General features: G+C 38.1%; 1 protein-coding gene across 1 annotated transcript; it reads left to right on the forward strand.

The window, feature by feature from the left end:
- Positions 1-386: 386 nt before the first annotated feature.
- On the forward strand, positions 387-11,809 carry LOC133610780 (uncharacterized). The gene is made up of 6 exons (XM_061967399.1): positions 387-647; positions 1,003-1,086; positions 4,792-4,885; positions 5,169-5,231; positions 5,364-5,640; positions 10,044-11,809. Exons 5-6 carry the CDS (start codon positions 5,383-5,385, stop codon positions 10,503-10,505), a joined length of 720 nt encoding a protein of 239 aa, XP_061823383.1. The 5' UTR covers positions 387-647; positions 1,003-1,086; positions 4,792-4,885; positions 5,169-5,231; positions 5,364-5,382; the 3' UTR covers positions 10,506-11,809.
- Positions 11,810-12,679: the final 870 nt, after the last annotated feature.

The following is a 12,679-nucleotide window of genomic DNA, read 5'->3' on the forward strand; positions in this document are numbered from 1 at the left end:
ATTTAATACTGCACAATAACGCAGATGTCCTTGTCAAAAAGGTATTGAACTAATTTAACATAAAACAGTGCCATCTAGTGGTAAACTGGCGTCTCTTACTGTATTATTTTCCCGTGTACAGTTTACCTCGGAAATTACAACCTTCCAGATGTCAATGACGTCGCACCTGCGTTGTAAATTCGAAACAAACACGATGTCCACCTTAAAAAAGGTATGTGGTTGAAATACAGTTTATTAAACTGTGACAATATGTTTAAAGGTATTTCCACCTACATTTTTCTTATACATGACCAGTCGTAAAATAATGCCCAACTTTTTCCGAGTGTCACTAATACATCTCGCCTGACAAGAGCACTCGCGCTGTGACGTCACCCATGTGGAATAGTTACCACTCTGAAGACAAACCAACAAACGAAAGATGAGCCCACGAAATTACGTTTACGTCATGAGTGGCGCACACGTTTTCTGGCATTTGCTACGTGTAGGGCAGTCAAACATTTTTTATTGATTTATTAGCGTAAAAAGACGTTGAACAGCGGGCAGTAATAGCGGCTAGTTAGTTAGCGATAGCCACACTATGCTATCCTTCTATAGGATAGCAATTGATGGTGATATCCATCCTAGGAAAGAGTGCACAGTACAGCTCTGTGAGTATCAACTATATGATTTATAATGTCACAAGTAAACATTACTGCACATTTTACCTAGTTGTGAATTGACTATAGTATAGGTAGCAGTTTGGACTTTCAAATGTCCTAGTTCTTTTGAACGCAGCTTATGTGCTATTTAAAATGAACTAGCAAGCTTAAGTTAGGTAAACAACTCACAGCTTAGTAATGTGTGACATATTATCATTGCTGCTGACTGTGTGTCTATATGTATGTGTGTGTGTGTGTGTGTGTGTGTGTGTGTGTGTGTGTGTGTGTGTGTGTGTGTGTGTGTGTGTGTGTGTGTGTGTGTGTGTGTGTGATATGTGTGTGTGTGTGTGTGTGTGTGTGTTAGTGTGATATAGCAGTATCTTATTGAAGCATGGAAAATGGATCAGACTGGATATTTCCCTTGCTCAGCAGAAGTCAGAGGAAAAAGGTCAGTTTTTCCTGTGTTGTTTTTGTTGTTGTTGCTAAATACAGATTCAGACAGTTGTAAGATAAAATATTGAAAATGTCAGGGAAATCAAACACAGTACAATACACATATTTTGTTTAGAAGCTGAGATGGTTAATTCAAGGCGAACAAGTATGTGCACAGTATGTTGCATTTTTTATGTGTGAGCTATTAGTGCATTAGAAAAGTAGAAAGAAAATGGCAACTGGCATTCTATCCATCCATCCATTTTTAACGTTTGTGCCTCTCAGGATCGCGGGGTGCTGGAGCCTATCCCAGCTGCACTTGGGCACCCTGGACAAGTCGCCACCACATCGCAGTGGCATTCCAATATCTCTAATTAGATCTGGGTGATATGGCCTTTTATTAATATCTCGATATTTTTAGGCCATGTCACGATACACGATATATATCTCGATATTTTGCCTTAGCCTTGAATTAACACTTGATGCTTCTAATCACACCAGTATGATGATATTATGTGTACATTAAAACATTCTTGTTCATACTGCATTTATATATGCTAATTTTAAAGTTTCATGCAGATAGGGAAATCACAACTAAGTCATTTTAACAAAATTGTATTTATTAAACAGTTATTAAGCAGTGGCACAAACATTGATGTCATTTAAAAAGATTTTCACAGACATTTTAAAACAAGCTATGAGTGCACTTTGGTGCATGATGTCACTAAGATGACATATCAAAACAACACTAAATTAAAGTACACTTTTTGCACAGAACGTCACTACAATATTTTAAAACAAATAAAGTGCATTTTTTTGCATGATGTCACACAAGATATTTCAAAAACTGTCAAATGAAAATTAGCTGTAGAAAATGGATGGATTGAATAGGAAATCAAATAGTGTATGTCCTTCGCTATGTAGTAGGTTCCTGCAGACGCTATCTCCTTCTGTTGTTGACTATTTTTTCATACGGTGTTGATGTGGAAATGGAAAACGCCATGCTCAATTGTGTCAGTGCTGGTTGCTTCGACATTTTGTTGGGTGTGGCACCGGTCGGAGATGTTGACATGCGGAGTTTCAAGCACTCTTTATTCTCTAGCCGGTGACTTTTCAAATGATGGTACAAATTAGTAGTGCCGCTACTTTTTGTAGCAACGCTTTTGCCGCATACTTGACATATACTGTTGTCTGTTCATCTTCCCACTTGAAGCCAAACCACCGCCAGATGATGGACCCCGTGCTGTTTTTCTTGGGAATTAATTCTTGCTCCATTTGTTACCAGATTTGCACCTTCTCTCTCTCGTATTACCACTTGCACTGCTCCGCTTGCACTACCTGCCACAGCTAACTTTACCCATGCCGCAACCTCTCTGCTGGTCGAGGTCGTATGGCGTTGCACGCGCGACAGTATGTAACGTATGTAAGAAGGTGCGCTTGTTTTATCTCTGTGAGAAGGACAGACAAGAAAGAGTGAGAAAAGCCTGTAGTGTAATGCCCGCAGCTAAAAGCAACTGCGTGAGGACGTATACTCGAATACTCACAAAATAGTCATTTTCTATATCATAGAGAGACAAACTCACGATATATCGAGTATATTCGATATATCGCCCAGCCCTATCTCTAATATTTAAAGATATATGTATACATACATACATACACACACACACACACATATATATATATATATATATATATATATATATATATATATATATATATATATATATATATATATATATTCTTCTTTGGGAGCTTAGTCACGGAAGACCATGCTAATGTATGATCTTGGGTCAGACACTTATTTCGATTTGATGTTTAATTTTTATTTAATTTTTTAAATTTTTTAATTTTTTAATGGTACTTTACTTATTATTAATAGTTTATTGTTTTTATTTAAATAGTTTTGTCATCCTATTTTAGTCAATTATTAGTAATATATTTTCAGTTATAATGAGTGTTGTAATTTTACAATACACTTATTTTATTATAATTTTCACATTTCACCTTGATATTTTGTTGATACGGTACATTCATGTTTGTTGACAACGCCCAGCATGGCTGTACAAGCCAATTCTTGAGTGACAGTCCCTGTTGCACTTAGTGCATACATGTGGAGAGACCTACTGTGCGATGGTAGTTGCAGTATGTTTCCTCCTATATAAAATATACAGGTAAAAGCCAGTAAATTAGAATATTTTGAAAAACTTGATTTATTTCAGTAATTGCATTCAAAAGGTGTAACTTGTACATTATATTTATTCATTGCACACAGACTGATGCATTCAAATGTTTATTTCATTTAATTTTGATGATTTGAAGTGGCAACAAATGAAAATCCAAAATTCCGTGTGTCACAAAATTAGAATATTACTTAAGGCTAATACAAAAAAGGGATTTTTAGAAATGTTGGCCAACTGAAAAGTATGAAAATGAAAAATATGAGCATGTACAATACTCAATACTTGGTTGGAGCTCCTTTTGCCTCAATTACTGCGTTAATGCGGCGTGGCATGGAGTCGATGAGTTTCTGGCACTGCTCAGGTGTTATGAGAGCCCAGGTTGCTCTGATAGTGGCCTTCAACTCTTCTGCGTTTTTGGGTCTGGCATTCTGCATCTTCCTTTTCACAATACCCCACAGATTTTCTATGGGGCTAAGGTCAGGGGAGTTGGCGGGCCAATTTAGAACAGAAATACCATAGTCCGTAAACCAGGCACGGGTAGATTTTGCGCTGTGTGCAGGCGCCAAGTCCTGTTGGAACTTGAAATCTCCATCTCCATAGAGCAGGTCAGCAGCAGGAAGCATGAAGTGCTCTAAAACTTGCTGGTAGACGGCTGCGTTGACCCTGGATCTCAGGAAACACAGTGGACCGACACCAGCAGATGACATGGCACCCCAAACCATCACCCAACCATGCAAATTTTGCATTTCCTTTGGAAATCGAGGTCCCAGAGTCTGGAGGAAGACAGGAGAGGCACAGGATCCACGTTGCCTGAAGTCTAGTGTAAAGTTTCCACCATCAGTGATGGTTTGGTACATGCTCATATTTTTCATTTTCATACTTTTCAGTTGGCCAAAATTTCTAAAAATCCCTTTTTTGTATTAGCCTTAAGTAATATTCTAATTTTGTGACACACGGAATTTTGGATTTTCATTTGTTGCCACTTCAAATCATCAAAATTAAATGAAATAAACATTTGAATGCATCAGTCTGTGTGCAATGAATAAATATAATGTACAAGTTACACCTTTTGAATGCAATTACTGAAATAAATCAAGTTTTTCAAAATATTCTAATTTACTGGCTTTTACCTGTATATATATATATATATATATATATATATATATATATATATAAATATATATATAAAAAATATATAAATATAAAAAATATATAAAAAAACATATATATATATATATATATTTTTTTTTTTCATATTATATAACTGCACAAGATCATTTGTACTGCATTTCATCAGTTTAATGACAGTTTAACCTATTTACAATTATCAAAACTCTGATGAGTGTAGAGTGCCAAGTACATTTTTTTGTGTGTTAAAAACTTGGCCATTCATCCATTTTATACTACATGTTTTTGTCGCCATCTGGTGGTCAAGAAGCACAATTACACCAAAACAAAATTTTCTTGTCTTTCAATCAGCGAGAATGAGTTTTAGTCTGTTGTATTGGTTGAAATCCATGTCTTTTGTTCAATTCCAGGTGAAGAAATGCCGCAGTACATCAGTATTGTTTGGTCATGTCCCCCCTGAGCTGCAGAGCAAGTCATACATGTGATTTCACATGCTTATTTATGGTGTGTAAAATTTATTTTCAATTCATTGTTATAGAACGTGATTTTAGGGCTGATTGATCACTATTTTTTTAAGCAGTTGCTGAACTATGGACCAGAGTAATTATAATATATTGTGAAATGTAGCTGTCCTGTTTAACAATGAGAAACAACTGAGGCAGTTGCTTGGAAACACAAGAACACAAATGCTATGTTTGTTCCAGTGAATCCACAGTTTAGCTTACAACAGACAGACATAAAAAGACATTATTGACTATGTGTCCTTGTCATTTTATGTAATCCACAGTTTGGCAGATGAGTTGAAGACACTCAATCCTCTGAACCTTTTAAGGCTGATTTCTTAATGCAGGTAAGACATTACTTTAATCCAGTTTTTTGAGTGTTCAAATTAGATCTGTTTTTTACATTACAAACAACATTCATTTGCATTGACATTTTGTTATTCGATTTTTATTTTGGTATTTTACTGGTATTTTGTCAGGACATCACATTGCACAAGCATGCCCAAGAGTAAGAAAGGCGGCAAACCCAAAGCCAGGGTTTTTGACTTGCAAATGGCACAGAATTGCATAGAGCTGACACCAGATGGCAAACAGCGCCTCAATCTCAGTTTCAAGGGATTCACAATAGTGCCAGAATGCATCGATAAGCTTTGCCGAATCGATGAAATCCTCCTGAGTCGGAACCTGATCAAGAAGCTTCCTGACTTTTTTGACGTTTTCAACAACGTCCACAATTTGGACCTGCACAGCAACTATGTGAGTATGATGGGAGCTTTATAAGACATATTCGTATTTGGATTCAACATGATTTTTATATTTTATTAGATTACTCATCCATGCCAATGTGGGACTTGAAAACTTCTATGAGGACTGGGATAGGGAAGTCAGTAATAAGCCTGTGTGTGTAAACAAGTTATTTGAGCCTGAAAAACTATAAGCCTGTGTGTGTAAACAAGTTATTTGAGCCTGAAAAACTATGTGACAATGACTGTTCCTCTACTCTACGTGGAACACAACAAACAAAGCCGATTTCAACGATTCAGAGAATACTAGTTATTCCAGCCTGTATTGATGCAACTATGACTTTGGTTTGCATCTACAAGCGAATAATAGTGTCTTCAACGCCAATGTAGCATCCTCGCTAGCGGCTAATTTCCCTCCACAGTGCAGTTTCAAAATCACAAGTGAAATACATTTCTTAAAGGTATCATTATCACGAGAAGATGAGGAATAGCTAAACACACTACACTACATGTCATAGGAGGATACAAAAAATCATAGCGAACCACTAAGCAAGAGCTTTTGTATGTGAATAAGGGGAGGTGGATTGATACACATATAAACAGTAACGATATGATTTAAAGAATCAGTTAATGATCAATATTATTGTGATTAAATACATGTATTTTTTATTATCACAAAATCTTTTTTTGTCGTGTTTGTAATTGTTAACAAACTTAGAAAATACGTTTCTGGATGTAGGAGGACTTTAAGGGCAAAAACCAAAGGATTTAAATCAGATCCTATAGTACTGTAGTGTTTGCTTATGCTTACTTATTTTGCTCGATTAACTTTATTTTGCTTAAAATATTGTATGTAATACAAGTAGATAAGGAAATCATTTCAATATTACACATCCTGTGTTTTTGTCTGATTTATAATTTTGATCAAAAATTTACTCTTTCCATGATCCTAAACATTTGAAGTAAAAGTGTCAGCATTGGTAAGATCAATACTGCCCCTGTAACTCCTTGTTATTGGATTAATACTAGGAATATAACAATATCAAAATGATTACATCACGGTATTAAGGCCACGGTGCGATATTATTGTGACATATGTAAAAAAAAAAAAAAAAAAAATAGACTTAAAAATGCAAAAGTATAATGAAGTGGCAGGAATGGGTTGTAATGGGTTGTACTTGTATAGCGCTTTTCTACCTTCAAGGTACTCAAAGCGCTTTGACACTACTTCCACATTTACCCATTCACACACACATTCACACACTGATGGAGGGAGCTGCCATGCAAGGCGCTAACCAGCACCCATCAGGAGCAAGGGTGAAGTGTCTTGCTCAGGACACAACGGACGTGACGAGGTTGGTACTAGGTGGGGATTGAACCAGGGACCCTCGGGTCGCGCACGGCCACTCTTTCACTGCGCCACGCCGTCCCTATGTTCAATATAAACACACTTACTGTAATTGAACACAAACATAATGCTCATATAATCATGTCATCATATTTATTATTACAAACATGTATTTGTAAGTGCAACGAATCATGCAGAAACATCCAATGTTTCAAGCAAATATAAAACATTTTTTACAGTTGAGTGTCTTTAAAGTAAAAATGTAAACATCCAGTGTAAAACACTAATGTTCATTTTAGTGTCTTTCAACGTTTACTTTTTGAGAAGAGTGTCCTATGCAGTAGACTTTTTTTTATATCAGTTTGGAAAAATGCTGTTTCTCAGAAAAGTTAACTTACAATTTAACTTTTAATAATGTAAATACCTCTAAAATTGATGTTTAGTCTCGCTGGCTTCAAATATATTTTCCCTCGGCGCAGTGCACCTTGACCGAGTCTGTTTTGGCCTGGAATGCTCGAGTCGAACGTGGCGCTTTATTTATTTATTTTTGTAATTTTTTTTAAATGTAATTTTTCGCTTTATTCTTCCGCCGAATAAGTTACGTTTTCGCTAGGATTTGTTTGTCTGTTTGTTAGAGTTACAGTCACTGTGTTGTGGTCTAGCCTAAAACGAATGCATAACATAAAAGACGGACGCTTTGGACTTACTAGTTCTTCTTGAACAGTTTATTTAAAAAAGGAGTGTAAATACAAACTACAGTGTTACTAATAAAACGAGTCGTGTCATCACACGTAGGTGCGTGGTGATCAGTTTTGCTGGTAATCTGAGAGAGAGTCTCCCAAAATGCGCAGAAGATTTTGGGAGATGTCGTTTATTTTCAGCCAACGCAAAAGCGCGGGGAAAAAAAACTACACTCACTAGGAATGTAAATCCCTTTGTGATGGACGTTTCAATTCGCATCTCGATACAAGGGTTACAATGAGATTAGAAAAAAAATGTAATTATAAAACAGCGATCCCATGTGATTAAATTTAGTAAATGAACGATTCAATAAGATTCAATACGGTGTATGAATGATTCAATTCTATGGTTAACATTTGTTGATGGACACATTCTTTTTTTGCACCACAAAAGAAGAAACGTATTCTTTCTTGTGCATACACTCTTCATGTTAGAGGAAAATAGTTAGGACCTTGACACCAAGCACTCAGCCTAGGTCTATCCAAGGTAAGTCTATGAGCATGACGTGATGAAAACTACTCGGATGAGAAGCCAAATGTCTTCTAAGACAACTGATCAGTTGAATGCCATGGGAATAACAATAACGTGATGAATGTGAACACCTATAGGCGTATTCATCTTCAAATATATATTAAAAAAAGACATTCTATAAATGTGACATGCTTCCAGTATTTTCAAATTTTTAAAACAACATATACTGTATCCCCAAAGATGTTTTATGAAGTAAAAAGGCAAACGCATGTCAAATATATTTATTTTCCACGAGTCAAGTCAGTGTCGTCACAGACGTCTACGGGTTCGAGCCAATGGCTTGACAGGGGTGCGGGACTTCCAGGACAAGGATGGGAAGTGACATGTGTTGTGGAGGTGAAATGCCGTTTCAATCTTGCCGGAAAGGAGAGCGGGACATGGAGATTTAGCCCGTTGTACGAGAACATTGCATGTTGTAAAATAAAGAAAGACAAAGTGGGAATATGTCTGAGCTTCCAGTCCTTGGGATGTTACAATATTGATGGACAACACAGCACAGAGACGGTCTGCTGTGTTGACGTTACGTATCTTGACTTACGTGACTCGACTTGTCTTTTCACATGATTGCTAGTGTCGCGACACACCCATTCCATGTGTGTCTTTTCTCGTCTCCAGCTACGTAAATAACGTAACAAACGCGTGACTATTTTCACCGACAGCACTGGTTTTAAGGACAAAAACCAGCCAATTAATTTCTAGTTCAGCGTGATAACCGATTTATTCTATCATTAATTAACCCAAGGATTCACAGCTAAATCTTATTGATTGAGGGGGCTGTAACCGACGTTGCCGAACCGGCCACTTCTCGGTTTATCGGTAAAAACTCGTAACAATCACCAAATTTTAATTTGATACCGTCACACGTCACGCCATTATTGTGACTATTTTGTAACCGCAATACCGCGGTATCTGCAATACCGTTACATCCCTAATTAATACCCAAATTTGTAGCATCGCCCATAACTAATGTAAAGTATCCAAACAACGTAATAATGAGTGCTTAGTACATTTGAACAGAAATATTGATAAAACAATGTTACAACAGAAAGTAACCAGATATCAACAGTAAATTAGCAAATAGATAAATAATGGTTTTGAGAAAATAATATAACCGGAAAATACACAATATGTCTCAATATATGTCAGAAGCCAAATAGGGAACTTTTATAACCTATTTGGAAATGGTTTTATTATCATTTACATTTGAAGTAATATATTGTGATATATATATCGTTAGGTCGTGAGTTCAATCCCCGGCCGAGTCATTCCAAAGACTTTATAAATAGGACCCATTACCTCACTGCTCGGCACTCAGCATCGAGGGTTGGAATTGGGGGTTAAATCATCAAAAATGATTCCCGGGCGCGGACACCGGTGCTGCTCACTGCGCTCCCCTCACCTCCCAGGGGGTGAACAAGGGGACAGGTCAAATGCTGAAGACAAATTTCACCACACCTAGTGTGTGTGTGACATTGATTGATTGAAACTTGTATTAGTAGATTGCACAGTACAGTACATATTCCGTATAATTGACCACTAAATGGTAACACCCGAATAAGTTTTTCAACTTGTTTAAGTCCACGTTAATCAATTCATGGTAAATCATTGGTACTTTAACTTTAACTTAATAAGAGGAGGTTGCAATATATATCGCGGTATAGATATTAAGACATCGCTAATCCCTAAATAGCACTAAATATGCATGGCACACTCTCAATCCCAGTGGCATTCAAATAAATTACAGTATTAGTCATGTTGAATAGTGTATGTGATAACTGCCTGTTTTTTGACAACAGCTGGAGGTGCTTCCTCCGTCAATCGGCCTCCTGAAAAACCTGCTCACTTTAAATTGCTGCAACAACCGTCTAACGCACGTCCCCAAGGAGATCGGCCTGCTGCAGAATCTCCGCACGCTCCACCTGGGTCTCAACATGCTTCAGACGCTCCCCTCCACCATCGGGGACTTGAAGGAGCTCACCTACATCGGCCTCTCCGACAACAAATTCGCCAAAGTCCCCAAGTGCCTCGAGCAGCTCCAAAATCTGAAGAAAGCCAACCTGGACAGGAATCCCATCCCCCCGCCGCAAGTCATCAAGCCTACCCCTATCCCAAAGATGTTTCATTTAATCAAGGCAGGCGATCTTTGTGATGACTGTCGGAGGAAGTGCCGGACAGAGAGGAAGAAGCTAGCGGAGGCGCTGAACATGAAGGAACAGCCTCCTGCAGCACATGTGGCACGTCCGGAAATTGTTCCCTAAAGATCCGTCTGAGGGGTAATGGGTTCCCCAAAGGAGCAATCTGTGTCTTCAAAGAAGTCGCTGTGATTGGACACAGCTGGATTGCACTTCTCTCTCTTACCAAAGCTGTTGTCAACTTGTGACGTCAGCCTGCAACATAAAAGAACTGTTTGCGCACCCCAACACAACGTCCAGGTCAGTGCCGCTCCTTGTCAAGGAGCTCTAACCATTGCCTGAGTAAGTGCAGAACATTAGACATTTGCCCTTTTTCTTCCAATGTTGTTGCTTATAATGCTTATAATGGAGCAAACTCCCAGCTAATCTTAACAGCCATAATGCAGCAAGTAGGTCTCTGGGATACATACCATTAACCAATGATGATGCTTTTCCATGACACTCACAGGCAGCATAAATTCAATTACAATCTATGCGTCGCCACTAGAGGGCTGCAAAGACTGCTGGTGAACACAATGACTTTCTAATAAACACAGGAAACAATTTAAAAAATATATATATTTATTTGAAGCAACAGACACTCATTTTAAAATAAACAAAATGAATATGTCCATGTCTAAGTGAATGGCCAAGGTGGTCAATGCTGAATTGGTGTTTGATCATTTGCCTGTTGGTTATAGAAACAGGGCTGTCAAACTCAATCGCAGAAAATGCAAAGCACACTTTAGATATAGTGGGCCGAACATTCATTAAATGACATGCATATTATGGGAGAGAGCTGCGTTGTTTGCTGGCAGAGATGGCTGTGGTTGCTTGTTTAGATTAAGTGATTGTTGATTGACCATTCCTTATAACACCGGGCAAAAGCTACAGTAATTTATATGCACACATAAACATTATAATACTCATTTTAGCATAATTTAACATAAGTGAGTGTATAAATGGACCCAATAAGGGTCAATTACTATTAACTTTGTGCCATTTAGCTGTGGACACCATACAACCACCTCTACGGGTCCCCACACCCCACAGTATGTATTTATTTAGTTAGCCTTTTTTTGCCAACCCCTATAATGCTATTTATTTTGTCTGCCTACGGTTAAAAAAACCAAAACAAAACAAAAAACAGCATCTATCTATTTCTTGACCAAAAAAAACTGACTTGTGTGTTGTTTGGGAACAGTTGGTAATGGTTATGTGCGGTAAAGCTTCATGAACTCAACTCACCTTAATGTGTGTTCCTAAATGTGTGTTGGACGTCTTAGATGAAGAGAGCAGTTATGATTTTTGTTTGTAGAGTAAACAACTAAAAACCAAGATTTGAGCATTGTTTTTTCTTAACGCATACAATTGTCTAAATATGGCCAAGGACAAGCATTATTTTGGGTTTCGAAAGGAAAAATCTAATCTGCAGGAAAGAATCATTCTTCAATTTTCAAATTTGTTTATTTTTTGAGTCGTCAGCTTTAAACGTCCCTCTGTCTCTGACTCCCTCGTCGTCATGTGACATAAGTGCGTGACTGTTATGATTTTTGTTATGAGTTTTGATGACCCACCTTATCTTGACTCTGATTGGCCAGTCCGTAATGTTTCACCCTAACCTTGGCCAATTGTGACTCATCATTGGAACACCAACCAACCATTATGGATTTTCTGTCTATGTATGGATGTTCTCATTTATCTATCCCCATCCATCCATTGTCTACCGCTTATTCCCTTCGGGGTCGCGGGGGGTGCTACAAAGCTCAGCTACAATCGGGCGGAAGGCAGCGTACACCCTGGACAAGTCGCCACCTCATCGCAGGGCCAACACAGATAGACAGACAACATTCACACTCACATTCACACACTAGGGCCAATTTAGTGTTGCCAATCAACTTATCCCCAGGTGCATGTCTTTGGAGGTGGGAGGAAGCCGGAGTACCCGGAGGGAACCCACGCAGTCACGGGGAGAACATGCAAACTCCACACAGAAAGATCCCGAGCCTGGGATTGAACCCCAGACTACTCAGCACCTTCGTATTGTGAGGCAGACGCACTAACCCCTCTTCCACCGTGCATTTATCTAAGTCATTGTATTTTCTAAGTTGTTTTTTTTGGCCTCTATTCGCAGTTCATTTTCTCTCTTTGTAGCTTGTAGCTTTGATGTAAGCTACCTCGCGACATGGGTCTATAAATAACTAAGGAATTGCTTCTCGTTCAAAAAGTAGTGAAGCTACTGCCAAGCTACTGGGAAATGT

The sequence above is a fragment of the Nerophis lumbriciformis genome, linkage group LG11 (assembly GCF_033978685.3).
Source record: "Nerophis lumbriciformis linkage group LG11, RoL_Nlum_v2.1, whole genome shotgun sequence".
Taxonomy (NCBI): Eukaryota; Metazoa; Chordata; class Actinopteri; order Syngnathiformes; family Syngnathidae; genus Nerophis; species Nerophis lumbriciformis.